Below are 20,475 nucleotides of genomic sequence, written 5' to 3'. Positions count from 1 at the left end.
GCATGCGATGAGCTAGGCAGGTGTTTATTTTTTGTGTCTGTGACTGCTAAAGAATGGGTAAAATCATGGTAATTATATACTCTCACCGGTGTACTTCGTGCTTCTTGCTTCCATCTGTTTGTTTGTGGAGCTTGATGTCAGAATTGTGGCACAGCTAGGATATTTGGTCCATGTCCTACCTAACTGGAAGGTAGAGTTGGCACCTTGGGCCGTAAAAGCGTTGATGGAGAGAAGGTGGGTGATGAAAGGAGGTAGCACCCAGCAGAGGGAAGGCAAAGCAGCAGTGATGGGGTAGTGCACACAGCAGGTCATACCTGCTCTTGGAGGCTTTGTCCACCACGCTGAGTGTGTTCCTCCTTGCTCTGTCCACATCCTTTGCGATCTGTTTGGACTCGAGGCACCTCAAACGTGCTACATTGTGAACTTCCTCACCGCTGTATGTATAATGAGATTCTTTTGTTGTTGTTAACAGGGTACCTGGTTTGGGTTGTGACAAACTCCAGCACTACAGGAACCACGGTTTCACAGTGAAGAGGCGCTGCTTTCACGAGTTCTGAACCTACCAGCCAGTCTTCCTTCAGTTTTGGTGTGTGCGAGTCCTTGGTGGAGGCTGCATATATACATGTTTTCATGAAGAGAAGTGAGAAGCCAGAAGGTTATAGACAGATGAGGCCTAAGACGTTTCCTGCCAGTAACTATACTGGCAGCAGCCAGCAGATGCTACAGGAAATACGAGAGAGCCTCAGGAATTTACCTAAACCCTCAGATGCTGCTAAAGCTGATCACAGCATGGGCAAGATGTTATCTGAAGATCCTAGGCAAGGCCGAAATCCTCCTAAATTTGTAACATATCATAAAGTTTTGCAGGAAATAAGAAACTCACTTCTGCCTTTTGCAAATGAAACCACCTCAGCTGTCAAAGGAACATCAGAAGTTAATCGACAAATGCTGCAAGACTTACAAGCTGCTGGCTTTGATGAGGTGAAATGTTTTATTTTCAAGATTTGGTGTTCTGCTGACTATAAGCTACTAGTGCGTGGTGGAGGGGGTGTGGGTCATGTTTGAATGTGGGAATGTTTGAACAGCATATGATAAGCAAAATAGTTTCTTCAAAATCTGATCGGTTTCTAATTAGGACGTGAAACTGCTAATAGTGGGGAATGAAGAAGAGGAATAGAAGGATTTAGACAGGCTTGGCTTTGTTTTTGTTTTTTTCCTTTTTTTTAAGCTTATTGTGCAGTTCTTATGTGGTAGGGGAAGGTTTTAATTATTTATGTAATTTTAGGCAGAGGTAAATGGGCACTCTAGAATATGGATTTTGCCTCTGATACTCAACGGAATTTTGGATTGTACTCAATTAAAACATATTGATAAAATATGGCCATTCTCAATTGAAAGTGCCACATTTTTCTGAAATCAGTTTTAATACGCTTTTTACATATCTAGCTAATAGACACTCAATCTTTGTGCAGAAAGAAATTTGACTTATTTATGCAATGTGTCAAATACAGATAAAATAAGGAGGTATCTGACAAAACTAGTTGCAGGGTGTCTTCTTTCTGGTATATTCTCAAGACAAAAATGTCAAGTCCCTTGAAAATCTTGGCAATAAGTAATTATTCTGCTGTTGTTTTCATTATAAGAACAGGGAACTAAATAGTAATTCAATTTATTATTTTTTTTTAAATTATTGACTAAACTTATATTCATTCATTCAATTTGATAAGTGAAAAGAGTCTGAAACATGGTTTCCAGGAATAAAAAAATGAATACATTTACAGCTCCTGTGTTTTTACTGAGACTTTCACGTCAAAGTAAATTACACCTGTAAACCTGAGTACAAAAGCAGGTTTTAAAAAAAAAAAAAGCTAGCAAACCACTCGTGTTTTCCAGAGGAAAAGGCACAGTACCACAACAGGGATTGCTCTACCAAGGGTGAGCTTCTCCAAAACTATCAACTGGGTTTTCCTCAACAATGTCCCAGTGTCAGGTGCTCATAGTGGTTTTTTGTGTTCCTTTTGTTTGCTCAAATACACACTCCAGGCTGTGTTTTCAGTAAGAGTGAAGGATTTTATAATGATAAATGATTTTATAGTAATTTGGTCCTGCTCTGTGGCTTGTTGCTGAGGTTAATTTTTTGTGTGGGGGGGTTTTTTGTGTGTTTTTGTTATTTTCCTATTTTTTTTTAAAGTAGATCAGTTCTCAGCTCCTTTTTTACAGACTGACCCTGCAGTCATTTTTGCAAACAGAATAATATTAGGTGGCTGGGTAACAAACTAAAAAGGTATCTTGAATTGGTATTTTTGTTGTATCCTTTGTATCTTGAAGCCTTTTGCTCCTGCCTTTTGTTCCTGGATACAAGGGAGAATTCCCAGGACACTTGGGATTATATGGCCCTTTTTTCAGGCAGAGTGCCAGCGTCAGCCCTTTCTGCCATGTGTTAAGCCACAGTTGTGTGGCCACAATAGTCCATATGGCTTTGGCCCGGGAACACCACTGGGAACAGAAAGCATTTTTCTTGGCGGGGGGTATTCGAGACAGCAAGTAGGAATGAAATGAGAATGTATTTTGAGCTGGGATTGTTTCATGGACTGGATCATACATAGCTGGGCTGTGTTGACCAGCAGTAAGCGCCTGGGCTGGGCTGTTTCCGACTTCCATCAGGCATGTTTGTGATTTAGCAGATCACATGTAGAACTTTTTAATTTCATGAGCTCAGGTGCATTACTGGCTTTCTGTAGAGAATAATCTACCTAATCTGTCTATATTAGAGGTTAAACAGAGCTACTAGGTACCAAGTCCATTTTTTGTTTTAATTTGTTCTGATTTGGACCTGTCTGTATAAGTGCTGTTTCCTCATCTCAGCTTTTAATGACATTTCATTAAGGTGTTGAAAATGGATTTAAAGTAACAATACAAATTTGCCGTATTGTGGAATTGCCACTTGGTGACTCAGTCACCACTTGAAGTTTGGAAACATAATGAATGTAGTTTTTACTTGACTCAGTCACCACTTGAAGTTTGGAAACAATGAATGTAGTTTTTACTTTTTAAAAAAGTATATTGAATGTCACAAACATTCTGGTTATTCCCGCCATCCCTCAAGTAGTAGATAGTATCAAAGTTGAACATGAAGGTAGATAGATATCAGTATCAGGTGTGTGTAAAGATAGTTATATATATATATAGTAATTATTGGAGAAAACCCATATGTGGGTTTTTTTGGTGTGTGATATCAGTATCAGGTGTGTGTAAAGATAGTAATATATATATATAGTAATTATGGGAGAAAACCCATACGTGGGTTTTTTTGCTGTGTGGTTTTTTGGGGTTTTTTGTTTTTTGTTTTTTTTTTTGTTTTAAATCCTGAATAACTTACAGGAGATCCCTCTTGCTTATTAGGATTCAAGTTCAGTCCTCCTATGTTCTTTGTAAGGTGATACTCTTCAAGGCACTGAATACTTAATGTCACATCGGTGACCAAGTTTTTTGTTCTTCAGCTAGAGGGGAGAGAGATTCTATGGCTCTTACTCAAGTCCTCTGGTTAGTGGAGAGGGATCTAAATTTCATCTCTTTAAATATTGCTGAGATTCTACGTCTTTGTGGCTTGGTGATGTGAACTTGTAGATTTAGGTTTCTATATTGCAGAATTACTTGCCAAGAAGGATAGTAAAACTGGAATTGAAACAGATTAAGAAGAAGATTAAAGTCCGTAGCTAGAAATGAATCCTACAGTCCTATAAAAGTATATTCAATTTGGAAATTAAATACTCTGGACGACTTAACCTTCTCTTTACACAATGATCAAATAGCATACTGGTGCTGAGAATGTAACAGATCAGTCTTGTCTATAACAGTAGAGGTGTTGCAAGAATAACTGTCTCGTGAAGGAGCTGGGAGGTCAAAAGTTGTATCTGCTTTTTCCAGCAATGTAGTCTGGTTTGTAAAGATTGTGACCACCTTATTATATGTGGGTTTTTTTTTATTATTTTAAAATCCTTTTTTTTCAGGTTCTGCTTTGTTCACTGAACTTAATTATTGTTTCTGAAGACTGTATATAATTTTGTATGCTTGTAGTGTTAAAAATGTATACAGGCGTGCTGAAAGTATAAATTGGGTTTGAATTTGAAATCTGAGCCCTCTTTGTTGTGCCGTTGATTTGAGTAGGAGGTGAATGCTGTCCTGTGTAGGTAACCTGTGCAAACATAACATGAACTGAAATGATTGCTTCGATATGACAAAGTATGGCCATAGCAAATCACCGCAGAGATCATGCTTAATTATAGAGAGTTACACTGTGGTTTTGATTCAAACTTGTTGAGTCAGCTGCCCAAATCTCCTTCAGTATAACTGGGAGAGCAGCGCCTGACTTTTAACTGTCTCTAGAATTCTGCCTCTGTTGCTTGACCTTGATCTCACCAAGTCAGTAGTAAAACCACTGGTCCATAATATATTTTCCATTGACAGAGCTGGGGTTGGCCATCGGATCAAAACTTGTGTTTGGATCTCTAAGAACACCGAACCTAAATCTACCACAAAAATAAGAGAATTTCTACCAGCAGTGTTGTCTTCCTCAGGAAGAATTCTTAGGGAGAAAATAATGGATATTTGTTGACAAAAAGTCATGCTGAGTTGAAAGAAAGTGAGCAAACCTCAAAGTTCTTCATTTCACATTAGGGTATCTCTCATAGAATAACTTAGGTTGGAAGGGACCTCTGATGATCATGTAATTAGCTGTTACATGGGGATTGCGTATCGGTAATAAATGCTTATGTAAGCAAACTGTTTGTACCAATAGCAAGGTGACACAACTTACATCAAAGTACAATGCTTCAGCAAGCTAACTTCTTTTATTGAGGATCCAGACTGTGTTTTAGTGTTTTGAAGGATCTATTGTGGAGAAAACATTTTAAAATTAGTTTTAAATCTACTGGCAGAAATCGGTTATGTACTTTGGTAAAATTACTGGAGGGCATTTGGCTAAGTAATCATGACTTTTTGTATTTTTGCCATTTTCTTGTAAATTATTTTTTGTATATAACTTTTTCTTTAGGATATGGTTATACAAGCTCTTAGACAAACTAACAACCGTAGTATAGAAGCTGCCATTGAATTTATAAGTAAAATGAGCTACCAGGATCCTCGCCGGGAACAGATGGTTGCAGCAGCAGCAAGACCTGTCAACGCAGGTATGAAACCACCAGGTAGGTGTATCCATGGTAACTCAGTAACTCACTGAGTGTGTTCTTACAGGTGAAAAATATAAAATAGCTCACGTGCTCACAATGGAACAGAGGAGATGTTGAGATACAGGAGTTTTTGCTTTTAAAAATAGCACGTGAACTATGTAATATAACTCTTCTGAATGTAATTCTTCTTCAAGAATTCATGAATTCTTCTGGCATTCGACAGGAATTTCTTAAATGTTTCTTTTTATAATGGTGTGCCTTTAGTATTGTCTGTAAGTATTTTATACAAGGAGTGGCATTCAGATCTCATTTTAGTAATTTTTATCTCTCATTGGTGGGTGATGCCCATATTTTGTTCTTGGTGTTGGGTACCATTTAGAAGTCAGCGGTGAGCACTGAATTCTTATTTAATTTTTTGTCTGTCTTCCTGCAGTCTTCCACACAGCAGCACTGTGTATGTGTGTTTTTGTGTGTATATATATATATGTACACATATATAAATATATATATCATATGGCTACAATATTTGTATTTTAGGATGTCCTGTTTCAAGATCCCCCTCTCAGCTTTGTTTTCACTTGGTTCCAGATGTTATTTGTGTGGTTTTCAAGACAGACTTAATGGTTTTTATAGCTTTTGGGAGACAGACTATAGCTTTAATAGCAACAGAATCAGAATTTTGCCACTTGCTATTATTGGTATTTTAACAAATGTAGTAAATTTTTAATACATCTTGATGCTTTCTTTTTTTAAAACAGGTTTTAGTAGCATACAGTTAAACAAATGATAACTCTGAAACACAGCAGAAGTACTGAACTTTTATTTGACCAAAGTTGAGTGCTGAGCTGCTACCACTGTAAAGTTACATTTTTAATTGACTGTATAGGTTTGAGGAAAAATTAGTAGTCAAGAGTAGCAGAATACAGCATTATTTTCGTTTAGTCTCTGAAGCAGGATTAGATGGTGCTTCTATGAAGCTGCTAGCTAAATGCCACCATTTAAGCATGATTTTCATTGTTATTGAGGAAAAATTAGTAGTCAAGAGTAGCAGAGTACAGTGTTATTTTGGTTTAGTCTCTGAAGCAGGATTTGCTGGTGCTTCTATGAAGCTGCTAGGTAATGCCACCATTTAAGTATGATTTTCATTGTTACTTGCAAAGATACAGTAATTAACATATTCTTTTACTGAGGATACAGTGACTTTCAGCAGTTGCAGTACTGGATGTGTTTACAAGTAACTCAGTAATAACATTGTAAAAAGCACAATAAGACTGTGTGTACTATCAGTTCTTTTCGTAGTATTTTGTTTATATGATGCAAAATAATATCTATGAAGTAAATATGTTGCAGAGTTTGGCTCTAAGTTTTGCTTTCATACAGTTTTAATTCTTCCTTCTATACGACACTTCATAAGTACATGACTTCAAAAATTAAAGTACTTAATCAAATGTTGGAATATAACAAGGAATATAACATGGTTGGAATATAACAAGGAATATACATGCAAGGAATGTAACAAGTTTGGATGAACTGTAGGCGTTCAAGGATGTGAGCAGGCTGTTTGATTTTAAAGCATTCAATTAAATTCTAGTTTAAGAATAGTAAGTTTTATAAGTGTTTCTAAGTGTTAGACTGGAAGAAATGGCAACATGACTAAACCTATTTTGCTGTGCTATTGCTTTTGCATTTGTAGTGAATGAATATCTTCTGAGTGTTACTTGTGTGCATGATTAAAAATACCTAGTGTGCCTAATAATTTTGCATACTAATGTTTTTTCAGTTAATAGAGTGTATCTGTATTCAAGCAAAATGCATCTTCAGAAAAGTGATTTCTGAAAACTGTGATACTATAGTTTCATTGCATTTTATTGCTCTTACACAGTGTACTGAGCATATTGCCATCGCATGCTGTGTATTACTAGATAGACACTGTATTCAAGCAAAATGCATCTTCAGAAAAGTGATTTCTGAAAACTGTGATACTATAGTTTCATTGCATTTTATTGCTCTTACACAGTGTACTGAGCATATTGCCATCGCATGCTGTGTATTACTAGATGGACATAATTTTTTCATGTGAAGTACAGTGGATTGTGCTGTTGGAGAATTCTTGTCCTATTTCTGTGGTAGTTAGTGCAGAAGAATAAAGTATTCAAAGCTGTAAATAGAAATAATTTCTAACAATATAAATGCTGTGTTTTCTTGTTGTGAAAGCAGGGGCTGTACAGCAATCGGTTAACCGCAAGCAGAGCTGGAAGGGTTCTAAGGAGTCCTTGGTTCCTCAGCGGCACGGCCCTTCCCTGGGAGAAGGTGTGGTTTATCGCTCAGAGAGTCCCAGCTCCCAGCCTGAGGTGGGAAGGCCTTTATCGGGATCGGGCATCGCAGCCTTTGCTCAGGCTCATCCCGGCAACGGACAAAGAGTGAACCCCCCGCCTCTACCACAGATAAGGAGTGTCACTCCTCCTCCTCCACCTCCTCGAGGACAGACACCCCCTCCAAGGGGAACTACTCCTCCACCTCCTTCCTGGGAACCAAACTCTCAAACAAAGCGTTACTCGGGGAACATGGAATACGTCATCTCCCGTATTTCTCCGGTGCCACCAGGAGCGTGGCAGGATGGTTATCCGCCTCCACCTATGAATCCTCCACCCATCAATTCTTCCACGCAGGGGCAGAGAGGTATGAGTGCTGTCCCCATTGGCCGGCAGCCAATCATCATGCAGAGTTCTGCCAACAGCAAATACAGCTTTCCCTCAGGAAGAGCTGGAATGCAAAACGGCAATTGTCAGACAGAATTCATAGTTCACCAGAACGTGGTGTCTGGGAACTCGGTGAGTCGCCAGCCACCCCCCTACCCCATGAATCCAACCAACAGGCAAAGTCCCACAGCACTACAGATGCAGGCAGGAGGATCTGCTCCTCCTTCGGCATACACCAATGGGAATCTTCCTCAGGCAATGATGGTGCCAAACAGAAATAGTCACAACATGGAACTCTATAATACAAACGTAGCTGGAATACCTGCGTCCTGGTCACAGCCCTCCCCCGTGCAGCCGCAGTCATCTCCTGGCAATGGGCACGACATGCCTACATGGCAACCCAACCTTCCCGTACGGTCAAATTCCTTCAACAACCATCATGGAAACAGGCAGAGTCACTCAGGCAGCTCTCAGCCTTCGGCTACGACAGTAACAGCTATAACACCAGCTCCCATCCAGCAACCAGTGAAAAGCATGCGTGTGTTAAAACCAGAGCTACAGACTGCCTTAGCACCCTCTCACCCTTCCTGGATGCCCCAACCGGTGCAAACCGTTCAGACCATTCCCTTCTCTGAGAGTCCTTCTGCAAACATGGCAGTTATGGCTCCTGTTGCAGAGGCTCCAAATTACCAGGGTCCCCCACCGCCTTACCCAAAACACTTGTTACACCAGAACCCCTCTGTCAATCTGTATGAGACGGGACCCAAATTCAACAAGGAGGAACCGCCTGTTTTGTCCAAGGAGGATGAGAATGAGAAGAATTACGAATGTGTCGATTCAACAGATAAAGAAAAGAAACAAATTACAACGTCACCTGTTCCCGTTAGAAAAAACAAGAAAGATGAGGAAAGAAGAGAGTCTCGCATTCAAAGCTATTCCCCTCAGGCCTTCAAATTCTTCATGGAGCAGCATGTGGAGAATATACTTAAGTCACATCAGCAGCGGTTGCATCGGAAAAAACAACTAGAGAATGAAATGATGCGGGTAAACTCTTCCTTCTTTCTAAATCTATGACTAGAACTATTCCTGTATTAATTTTAAGAAATATGTCTAAATAGCACAGATAATTAGAACATTGTGGTATATTGTGGTATTGAAGTCTATTTTTAGTTTTTATGTTTAAGATGTGGCAAATTCTTTGTTGCTTTGTTTACGTACTTCATTGTCTTCTTAGAAATTAATTTTTTTAAGTAAGATTTTTGCATGTCTAAATGTAGTTCATCTGGCCTGTGTACGATAAGGCAGCAGATGCAAAATCATTGTTGCATGAACTGAGATTTAATTACATGGCTCATAGGTTTTTGTTATGGGTTCTATTTTATCCTAATTTTTGAGTAATGTGCAATATTTTAATGATTTTTTAAAATACTTTTATTTTTTTAAAATAAACACTGCAAGTACAAGTAGCAAAACAGGGACGAGTCGTAAGCTGGTTAGTGCATTTGTATAGTCGCGTAAACAGCAATACCTTTTACATTCTGCACTTTGTTTCCAGTAGTGATAGGGGCTTTTAAGTTCACATGAAAAAAAAAATATTAATATTTAAAAGTTACATTTTTAGAATGAAAGAGGCGTGATACCCTTTGCCTGAGTATTTTATAATCCAGACCTCTAAGGGCATCTGTTTAAGCAAGGGGTAATGGAATGGGATAACAAAAAACATACTTCAACGAAAGCATGTAAAATCAACTTCTTTGTGCCTGCGTGAAGTCAGTGGTCTATTTCTGGGACTTCAGTATTTTACTAAAACAAATGGGTAAAAACTGGAGATGGTGTATGCATATGTCATTTCAAAAGAAAAAATAGTGAGAAGCAGTGAAATTAACATTTGCAGAAATGGAAATTTCAGGCAGATTACTTTATATACTTTTAACGATTGTTGTTGGAAATTTGACATAAGTATATGTACCTCTTAATTTATTCTATGGAAGAATGTATTTGGCTTATTCTACTTTCTTGAAGTGCTGTTTTTTAAATTAATGTTTTCTTAGTCTTTGAAAATTCTTACTGTAAGCTGTAGTGTTTTATAAGTGTTTGCTTTATCACGAATATATAAAATGTTAGCAAGATTTCTTCCTGGAACTCTTTCTAGATCTTTATTCTTAGTCTTCTCTCTTTCCTTTTCACTTCCACTAACAGCTGATTTAAACTGTTAAGGTGTGGGAAGCTTTCCTGAACTCTGTAGCCTCCATCCCTGTGTAGACAAGTAAGATTTTTGGAGCAACAGTATTTATTAAGAATAGCATGATCCCCTTTTAGAGGGCTTTGCATGCAAACCTGCATCAACATTAAGCATGAATTTATTTTGACTATTTTTGAGTATTTAAATGTATTATAATTAATGTTGATTTGCAAACTTCACTTTCCCTTCCTACTGTGTTGTGTTCCATAGTATCGCAAGCATAAGTATTACTTATATGAATGCACTGATATAACTTTTCTTGATATTTTATTGTGCATTTGAAGGACCCTGGTAAATGTCTTTTCTTATATGAAATACAATTTACAATATTTATACTTGATTTAGAGCTGGGATGTTTAATTACAGGCTGAAGGGTGGAAAATGGGCTATTATGCTGCAGCAGACCTCTCCTTTTTCATCAGGGTATAGGAGAGGAATGTCACAATAATGAAGTATAGTTTGGGTCTTCATGAGAAGGAGAAAGGGGAAACTAGCTCATTACTTACAGTAATCAGGTCTTCAAATGTCATCTTGATATTTGTAAGTCTTCAGAAATCCCTCCTCCTGCCTTGAAGTGTGCCTTAAGCATGTTCGTTCACAGAAAAATTAAGATGTTTTTGTCCTGGAAGAGAGTGCCTGGATATTCCTGCAGTAATGTGTTGAGAAAGACAATTTCCTGATTTGGAGTAGAGAGTTGAACCTATTTCCCACATCCAGTCTTGAAACTACTGCTACCCAGTCCTAGTTATTGCCTGCCTGATGTAAACAAAAGAATTTGTCTCAAATTTGAGACAGCCTTCCCCATTTAAATCTTACTGAGTTGAAATTCCTTGTGAAGTTTGCTTGAGTAGACGAGCATTTTGTATGCATTTTCCTAATTGCATCTCCTTTGGATCCACTTTTGTTACGATGCCTGTAAGAAATTTTCTGTGTTCTAACAGTATTTTCTTTTGATAGGTGATGTATAGTATCCTGAAAGCATTTTTAAGATACTGAACGATATCTAATTGATCTCTTCTCACCCTTTTTCTCAGTCACATCTGTTATATTTTGTTTCAAGTTATGTTGTAAGTTGGGCAAAGTAGAAATCTTCTACTGACATGCAGTTCATACAGGCCTAGACTAGTCGTTGCCTAATCCTGATGATGGTCCTGAGTACTGTTACACAGACAGTATCTTAAACATTTGAAACAGTAAGGAGATAGAAGCAGCAAGATCAAGAATCAGCAAGGTGTAACAGTAAGAAATTGAAAACTTCTAGAGTAGTGCTTGAGCAATGGTTGTGGTGTTTTCAGGGGTTCAGTTTGGCCATGTTCAATCAGAATGTCCAGGAAGAAATAAGGAAATACACCATAGGTTGAACTTGGAAATCAATGCTGTGGGATTTCAAGCCAGGTAGGCAGATAAAATAATTGAGATGCTATGAAAAAGGGAACATAAAAGATTTTGAAAATGCTGACAGAAAACAAAAGAAACAATGAACATAAAACTATGTGGGTGTAGTGTCAAAGAGAAAAGAATATTAAAAAAAAATAATTAAAGATTCTGCTTGTATTAAAACCAAATAGAAGGAATACTCTGATTCCAGGGCCTGACATTTGCCAAGAAAGATGGCACTGGAGTTGAATGGCACTTCAAAGGGATTGAAGTCAGCAAAAATACAGTAGGAGGAACCCAGGTTGGAATACTCTGAGAATGCTCAGTGTGGTTCTTGTAGATAAGGGGATCCACCCTGTAGGTGATGAGTTATGTGTGGCCTGTGAGTGTCTCAGCTGTCAGAATGCTAGTGGTGGTGGCCACAACTCCAGGGATGTTCGTTCAAGATAGGGATATGTACACAGATGGGAGCCAAGAGCTGATACCATGGGCAGGAGTGAGCCACTTCAGTGAAATTGCTCTGCTGAGCTTGTTGGTATGTCAAGTGGGGAGCAGTAGAGAGAGTGTGGCTGAAGTCCTGTTAGAGAGAGGTGGGTTCTGTGGTAAGAGGGAAGATCAGGTCTTGGGTTGTGGCAGAGGCAGGTGCCTGGTGTGGGTGGACAGTAGGAAGCAGTGCCATGTGGATCTGGTTTGTGTAGCTACAACGGGAAGTGTGAGAGAGTCATGTACTCCCTTCAGCAGCTGAAAGTCCACAGTCGTGGTCAGGAAGCCTAGTGACTTCTTCTCTAACTAGAGACTGGAAGCCTTTCCCACTGCAGCTCCCTAGCTTAGCCCTCAGCGACTTCTGGTTCTGAGGCATGTCTTGGCTTCCTTCAGCTCTGCAAAGAGAATCGGGGAGGCAGTTGATGCACGCTGTTACTCAGATAAGTGTTATTTGCAGTGGGTTTTATCAGTAGTTTGTAAATTACCCTTTCTGTCCTTGAGAACGTACTCCTTTCTCAGGAACCTTCTGGTGCATGGCACCTCATGCATCTTGCTGTTGAAAGTGATCACGTTTTGTTTTGTATCACTCCTGTATGTTTTCATAGAGTCCTAATGTGTAAATTTAAAAAAAAAAAGGCAAAACAAAAGCCCTTTCCCATGCTGTATATGAGTATTTGGTTTGTTATGCCTAAGCCTTGTAGTTATAACAGGATCACCAAAAATTATGAGTACTGTTCACTCTTGGATTTCATTCTGTTTGCTGCACAGGTTGGATTGTCACCCGAAGCCCGAGATCAAATGAGGAAAATGTTGTGCCAGAAAGAGTCTAATTATATTCGGCTAAGAAGAGCTAAAATGGACAAGTCGATGTTTGTAAAAATTAAAACCCTGGGAGTTGGTGCATTTGGAGAAGTTTGCCTAGCAAGAAAAGTGGATACTAACGCTTTATATGCAACAAAAACTCTGAGGAAGAAAGATGTGTTGCTTAGAAATCAAGTTGCTCACGTTAAAGCAGAGCGGGATATCCTTGCAGAAGCTGATAATGAATGGGTGGTTCGCTTGTACTATTCATTCCAAGATAAGGACAATTTGTACTTTGTAATGGACTACATTCCAGGAGGTGATATGATGAGTCTCCTAATTAGAATGGGTGTCTTTCCAGAAAATCTGGCACGGTTCTACACAGCAGAGCTGACCTGCGCAGTGGAAAGTGTTCATAAAATGGGCTTCATCCACAGAGATATTAAACCTGATAATATCTTGATAGACCGCGATGGTCACATTAAATTGACCGACTTCGGGCTCTGTACAGGTTTTCGATGGACCCACGATTCAAAATACTACCAGAGTGGTAAGAGAAATAGAAAAGCTTTCTTTGTGATTTTGTTGATGTGTCTTTTTTTTTTTTCAAGGAATTAAATAATAAATGAGTAGAAAGATGATTGTGCTGCTTCCTTTCTGAATAATAACACTTCTAACAATATGCCTGTACATCACTTATAGAAAGCAACATTTAGTTAGGGAGAGTTTGTAAGTATGAGCATTGATTCCTTAAGGGAGAAGGCATGAGCTATGCTGCTCTAAGTTTGTCCCATTAGTGGCTTCTGAAATTTGGAGAGAGAAAATCACAGTGGTAGCAAGGTAATTGCATAGACATTTTGAAGATAGGATCGATGTTTCAAATGTAATTGTTCTTGAAAACCTTGCCCCAAGTTCTGAGTGTCTCGTGTACTTCCTTTTAGTGTAACCTATTGATTTATGAAAAAGATTTAAGTAGACTTTTAAAAATCCTACTTGATTACTTAAAACAACAGCTAAAAAAAAGTTAGAGCAAAAAAAAAATTATTTCATAGTTCTGAGTGGTAAAATACAGATTTTGTAATAATATTTTTAATTTTCAAAAACAAGACCGTATCGTCAAAAACAAATTTTAAATTACTTTTGACTTGTGCCTATCAAAATATCATATATCTTATGCCACACTGTTACACAGTCTCTGGGGAGAAGTTGAAGATTTAAAATCTGATCTTATTTTTTGATGCTTTAAATCTTGGGGTTTTTTGTGTTTACATAAGAACCAGAACAATATATATCCTGTATCCCCAATGTGGTTATGTTAAGGAAAAACTGAGAAAAGGTCAAACTTGATAATTTTTGACATGACTATGAGAAAGTAACTTAAAACACCAATGTCCTCAAAAGTTGGTATTTTATATCATAAGCAAAAAGTCAAAATCCTGATGTTGATGACCTTTTTAGGTCTTTAATTGAGTGTTGAAATTGAAAGATTCTGTCTTAAAAGAATTGTGAACAGGTAAAGAAAATTTTGTACTAGTTAAGAACTAAAGGAATCTTCCTCAGTTTTGGCATCTTTCTTGCTTAATTATAGGTGATCACGCACGTCAGGACAGTATGGATTTCAGCAACGAGTGGGGTGACCCAGCAAATTGCAGGTGTGGGGATCGGCTGAAGCCGCTTGAGCGAAGGGCTGCGCGTCAGCATCAGCGCTGTCTGGCCCATTCCCTTGTGGGCACCCCCAATTACATTGCGCCAGAGGTGTTGTTACGAACAGGTAATGCTTTCTCACACTGTCATCTCACTGCAGAGTAACTGATACTCAGGTACCTTGCTGCACCTTTCCCAAATATATAATATTTTGACAAAAAAATAAATGGTTGTTAACATGGTAATCTTAAACATTGAATAGAATTCTATTGTGAATAATTTTTATTCTTAGAAATACAAGATTAAAATTACACTAAAGCTTTGACTACTTTGTTTTGACTTCATTTCAGGTTACACACAGTTGTGTGACTGGTGGAGCGTTGGAGTAATTCTCTTTGAAATGTTGGTGGGGCAGCCTCCATTCCTGGCACAAACACCACTGGAAACACAAATGAAGGTAACTTTAAAAGGCTCATATTAACAGTCTGAAAAAGCAGGCTTGAAATTTTGTCTTTCTAATCTCTAATGGAATTGAAGGTGATTTTTGAGAGTACCGCTTTATCAAGGCGTGTTATAAACAAGATTTTAAACTTCACGTTGCTTTGGCAGCACGCTTAATTTGTAAAGGGATTTCAAGGATCACGTTCCTACCTTTTAGCTGGTCATACAGTAAAAATGCCAACTAAAAATCACATTTCAGATCTCAGCCGTTCCCTTTCACGTCCTGTACCTGTCCAATTTTTTATTTCCACTTCTCATCTTCCAAACCACTTGGTTTCCATGCCCGCTTACTTGCAGAAGATTCTCTTTGGTGATGTGTCTGCAGGTGAACATGCAGGTGCACGCAAAGGTGGAGGTACAGCAGATGACTGTGGCTGCTCAGGGTTACTGGCAACTTGGGGTCTCTGGTCCCTTTCTTTCTGAGCCCCAACTGTTTCAGAGAAGCCACTGGGGCAATTTTTTGCAAAACTGCATTCAGCCTGCAAGATACTAGTTGGCTCAAATGTAGAGCAGTATTGGGATTTTTAACTTTAAATCTGTTACTCTTCCCAGTGCATTAAATAAATCACAATTTGTTTGCCTTACCCTCTTTTTAAGATTGTAAACCATATGCCTGATCTTAGTTTTCAGGCACTGTTTTTTATGGTATCTTTGTTGGTTTATGGCAGGGGTGTTCGTTGCCAGACTCTAGTTTAGGTCTGGAATGTGAATAAATTTTACCTGGATCTTGCCAGATTTCCAGAAAAAATATTTCTTATGTTTTCTGAAAGAACAGCTTCATGTTTTCCTCTCTCTAGCGTGGAAACACATATATGTTGAATGATTGCCTTGTGGCTGTTTAGGTTTTTCATTTGTTTGTTTTAATTGTCACTGTGGGTTTTTTTCCCTCTTTATGAAATTGTAAATAAAATGACACTTCTTTTTGCTTTAAAGGTTATCAACTGGCAAACTGCACTTCATATTCCACCTCAAGCTAAATTGACTCCAGAGGCCTCTGACCTTATTATCAAACTCTGCCGAGGGCCAGAAGATCGTTTAGGCAAAAACGGTGCAGATGAAATAAAAGCTCATCCCTTTTTTAAAACAATTGATTTTTCAAGCGATCTACGGCGACAGTCTGCTTTCTACATTCCCAAAATTGCTCACCCTACGGACACGTCAAACTTTGATCCAGTTGATCCAGATAAATTGTGGAGTGATGATGATAAGGAAGGGAACAGAAATGATACACTTAATGGGTGGTACAAAAATGGAAAACATCCTGAACATGCTTTTTATGAGTTCACCTTCCGAAGGTTTTTTGATGACAATGGCTACCCATACAACAATCCAAAGCCCATTGAGTATGAGTACAGCAATTCCCACAACTCAGAACAGCAGTCAGACGACGATGATGATGATGAACAGGCAGGCAGAGGGGTCCAAAACCGTGACCTGGTTTATGTTTAGTAGAGGAATAAAGGTGAAAAGCTAAATAAACTTATTTTGCAGCTGCAATTTTTGAAAAGTCTCTTCTCTTGAGGACCAAGAGAAGATTGCTAGAGTAAATACATGCTTTTTTTTTTTTTTTTTTTTTTAAACACTAAGAAAATTGTGTCTTCTCTTTCCCTCTCTGTACATTTTGTTTCCCCAGAATACAGGGAAATCCTTCTCAAATATTAATTTATTCCAGCATTGTTAATTGTTTAATTTAGAAGAGATTTGATGTTAGGTGAAAAATCACTTGAATTTTATTATCGGTTCTTTGTACTCTAAGTACTCTAAATAGGAAATAGTGATTTTTTTTTTTTATTTTTTCCCCCCCCCTAAGATGATGCCTGGTATCTATTTGTACATATACTGAATAATTTTAGAAAACAAAGCTCTGCTCCAGAATTTTTAATGACAGTTTTTTCCTTGCATTGACCAAATATAAAATCTACTTTACACTAATAAAGCTCTCTGATACACTTCTGAAGAGAAAAAAAAAAAAAAAAAAGGCTGCTGTACCCTCACTTCTCGCTGTGTTTATCCTAATTATTCAGAGTATTGGAAAACCAGAACCATCTATCTGGTGAAGTGTTTCCAGCTGCTGCGATAGTGGCATCGTTCTCAGCTTCAGAATAAGAAAGTGTCAGTCTTGGCTATAGTATGACTGTAAAGTGATAAAGCATTAGAACGAGTATTTTATTAAATAGTAATTGAATTTGACGTAAGTAATGCTGTGGCGTGTGACTGGTACTCTCAAATCAGGACTGCTCACTCAGAAACAGCTTGATTGTCTCCTGTCATCGGTTCTTAGGAGAGGAAAAGAGCTTTAGGAAAAATGCTTTCTGAAATCCAGTTTAATTTTCTGATTACAAACCAAACTGTAAAGTGTGTACAGTTCTGCTTTTGTTGGAATTTTTAGTTTGAAAAAATAAATTTTAGAATAGTTTCTTTATTATGTGTTTGAGATAGTAATGGGAAAAGATTATAAATTATGTCTTTTGAGACTGTTGTTGTGGAGACCAGTTTCACTCGGCTATAATGGTTTTCCTCCTAGTTGCACACTGGGACAGAGAGGAGAAATGTCCTGCCGAAGTCCCTCTGAGCCATCAGTGCAGTTTTGGTGGTCTGTCTCTCACAGCCCAGTTCAGAACAGAGTTAGGAACTTACAGCTGTGTCTGCTGCCTTCTGCGTGACTGTTCTCATAATTTCCCACAGCAGGTGAGCAGGCATCTCCTTGGGTCTCGTGGTGGGAGGGTGCTGAGCCTGTTGAGGTTACTGGGAGCAGAGAGAGGGGCAACCCTCTAAGTAGCTTCCCTGAGACAAGACCAGGGCTTTACAGGTGAGAGGCAGAAAGAATTGTGGTTTTTCTGTCTCCCTCTTCCTTTCTCCTGAAGCTAAACACAATGGTAAAGAAAATGCACTGTTTTTAGTAAACTTCGTGTCTTTTGAAACATTTCCTCCTCCTCGGAATTGAATTCCAGTGGATAATCTAATAACGTGCCTGTAAGCATTACTGCTTTCTTAAGTTATTACTTGTGCCATTGCACTGGCATTGTTGACTGTCTAAACATCATGAAACTGGTGGTCGTAGCTGGTTCTCGCAGTAAACGCCAGTTACTGGTTTACTTTTCTCACCAAGATGGTTTCAGAAATTCTTGTGCCCTTCTAGCCGTTTGTTCCCTTTCTGTGCTCCAGTTCAGTGTCTCTGTGTGCCAGTGCCACTGTCTGCAGGACTGGGCTAAATACTGCGTCAGTGACAAAACTGCCTGGTGTTCAGCCTTTGGAGCTTGCTTTCTTGTAATTGTGCTCATTTGCGTGATCCAGGTTCTAGTGTGGTCCAAAAAATTATTTATATTGGCGTAAACGAGGAAGGAGGGGACTGCAGTAAAGAGGTTGGCAGCGTGGAAACTTCTTAAACAGGCTTTTTCATGGAAGAGAGTGTTTGTGGAAGTTCATCCCTCTACTGTGAAGTGCTTGTCATGGTTAGATGATGGTTATGAAAAATTGTTCTCTCAAGCAGGTAGTTAATTACTTTCTATAATGAAAATGGGCTCCTAGCTAAATCAAATGGTTCATGTTCTCTCTGCTTGTTTCACAGCTGTTGAAATAGAATAGAAATAGAATGAAATAGAATTCATTTAATTTAGCTTAAATATTATAAAATGGCTGCAGTGTATAACTACTCCATTTTATATATTATGTAAAAAAGATTGTTTTCCATGTAAATAAACCTTTAAAGATTATCCTTCTTCATAGTAAGTATCCCAGTAAAACTGGTCTACTTGTCTTGGAGTAAAGTATAATATATTACTGGTTAAAGGTAATTTAATCAAGGCTGCCTTACCATTTGTGAAGTGTGCAGAGAAAATAATGTCAATTCTTCATTAAATTGACTGTTAAAATTGCCTTTTTATCTGAGTATATTTCTCCTCTGCCTACATTGTTTTATGTTATATTCCTGTTTAAACGCTGTAACTGGCCAATGTGTTTAAAAAAAAAAAAGAGTCCTGTAAAGGCACCACACTTCTATACAAGCAACCCCAATTTCTTATATTAAAGGAAAATATTCAGTCTTTTAAGGCCATGTGCAAGTACTGAAATATTAAATATTATTTTACTATTTTGAAACAAACATAGGGAGGGCTCACATCTTTAGAATTTGGTAGACATTTCTGGCATTTTCTGTTACGTTGTGTTAGAAGTTGTAATGCACCTTGTTTGAATTTTGCTGCCTATACGCTGCAGTATTACCTATTTCCTTGCAAAAATGCGGTGTGTCCAGCTTATCTGAGAAGGTTACTTCCACCTGAACGTTGTCCCAGCTCTCCAACGTGGTTTGCCTTGCCCGTGTTTTGAAACTTCACGTTTCATAGGTAGGTGCAGAGTCTTCCTGAGGTCGGTGATGGCTGCTGCTGCTTCTCAGGTGGGTGTTCCCACTGGTGACCTGCGGTGGGGACTGGTTTATTGGGGCGGTTGACCAGCAGTGGTGGAATTCTGCAGTAAGTTTTAGTCCAGGTTACTTGCATCAAAGTCCCTTTGAGACTGATGTACCTTCTGCTGTCGCAAAGCTGTGGGTGGGAAGGATTTATTTAGATTCCTTTAAAGATTATTCGGCTAAATAGGCAGTGCGGGGGGGCGGGTTTTCAGCTGCTGCTGCTGGCACCCTAGATGGGCTTCGTTTTCAGATCCGTTTGCTTTAATTCAGCTGAATAAAGAGATAGAAGGTGTGTGTGGGGGGGCCTACGTGCTTGGGCCTCCCCTCAGCCGCCGCCGCGGGCTTTCAAACGGTCGCGGCGGAGCGGGCCCGCCCCGCCGCGACCGCTTGAAAGCCCGCGGAGGCGCATGCGCCATCCGCACCGCGCACCTTCTAGTGGCGGCGGCGCGACGCTTTTATCGCATAAGCATTGGTGGTTCAGTGGTAGAATTCTCGCCTGCCACGCGGGAGGCCCGGGTTCGATTCCCGGCCAATGCAACTGCACTTTTTCCCCCCCTCGTCCCCCCGCCATTTTATTTCGATTTTTATTCGCCCTTCCTTAAAACATTTAAAAAAAAAAAAAACCAACAAGCTCAGCTCTATCAGTAATAACGCTCAGACACCACCGTGTTGCTGGACGGACTTTCACACACACACACACACCCCTTTCCTCCACGCAGACCGGGCTGGAAGTGACGCAGCCGGATTTGTCTTTAAACTGCGGGCGGCGGCGGCGAGAGGAGAAGGAGGAGGAGGAGGCGGGGAGTGTCGGGGGTGGGGTTAGCGCCGCTGCGAGGAGGAAGAAAGCGGAGGGGTTGTGGCGGCTGCGAGCTGCTGCGGCGGCGGGGCTGAGCTGTGGAGAGGAGTAAGTGAGAGAGAGGGACGAACGGTGTCTTCCCGCCTTAGGGCGGCCGAGCTGTGTCGTGTGGTGTGTGTGTGTCCTCCGCACCCCCGCGAAATGGCCGTTGCGGGGTGTCCCCTCCTCGCGCCTCGGCCTGAGGCGAGGGGCAACGGCCGCGCGCCCTCGTGGCGTGGGCCGCCCTGAGGGGGGGAGTCGGGCTCCTCTCTGCCCCGGCGGGAGCGGGAAGGGGAGCG

General features: G+C 39.6%; 2 protein-coding genes and 1 non-coding gene across 5 annotated transcripts in view; all 3 read left to right on the top strand.

The window, feature by feature from the left end:
- Positions 1 to 474: 474 nt before the first annotated feature.
- On the top strand, positions 475 to 18,812 carry LATS1 (large tumor suppressor kinase 1). Of its 3 annotated transcripts, none has more exons than XM_014950969.1 (7): positions 475 to 981; positions 5,054 to 5,189; positions 7,407 to 8,932; positions 12,759 to 13,341; positions 14,380 to 14,562; positions 14,786 to 14,892; positions 15,870 to 18,812. In XM_014950969.1, the coding sequence occupies exons 1-7, from the start codon at positions 631 to 633 to the stop codon at positions 16,383 to 16,385; spliced, it is 3,402 nt and encodes a 1,133-aa protein (XP_014806455.1). In that variant the 5' UTR covers positions 475 to 630; the 3' UTR covers positions 16,386 to 18,812. The 3 variants fall into 3 exon arrangements, with proteins under 3 accessions (XP_014806455.1, XP_014806454.1, XP_014806453.1); XM_014950968.1 differs by having other exon boundaries at positions 5,054 to 5,204; XM_014950967.1 differs by having other exon boundaries at positions 5,054 to 5,204; positions 7,404 to 8,932.
- Positions 18,813 to 19,807: 995 nt separating this feature from the next.
- TRNAG-GCC lies at positions 19,808 to 19,878 on the top strand. The gene has a single exon. It is a non-coding gene; the product is annotated as a tRNA-Gly (tRNA).
- A 285-nt stretch (positions 19,879 to 20,163) lies between these two features.
- The window catches only part of KATNA1 (katanin p60 (ATPase containing) subunit A 1), an 18,798-nt gene continuing 18,486 nt past the window's right edge, over positions 20,164 to 20,475 (top strand). Inside the window, exon 1 of the mRNA XM_014950413.1 lies at positions 20,164 to 20,245. The gene's annotated coding sequence lies outside the window, so the exon portion shown is untranslated. The remainder of the gene's footprint in view (positions 20,246 to 20,475) is intronic.

Source organism: Calidris pugnax, unplaced genomic scaffold (genome assembly GCF_001431845.1).
Source record: "Calidris pugnax isolate Ruff unplaced genomic scaffold, ASM143184v1 scaffold24, whole genome shotgun sequence".
Classification (NCBI taxonomy): Eukaryota; Metazoa; Chordata; class Aves; order Charadriiformes; family Scolopacidae; genus Calidris; species Calidris pugnax.
This window is presented reverse-complemented; position numbering and strand designations above follow the sequence as displayed.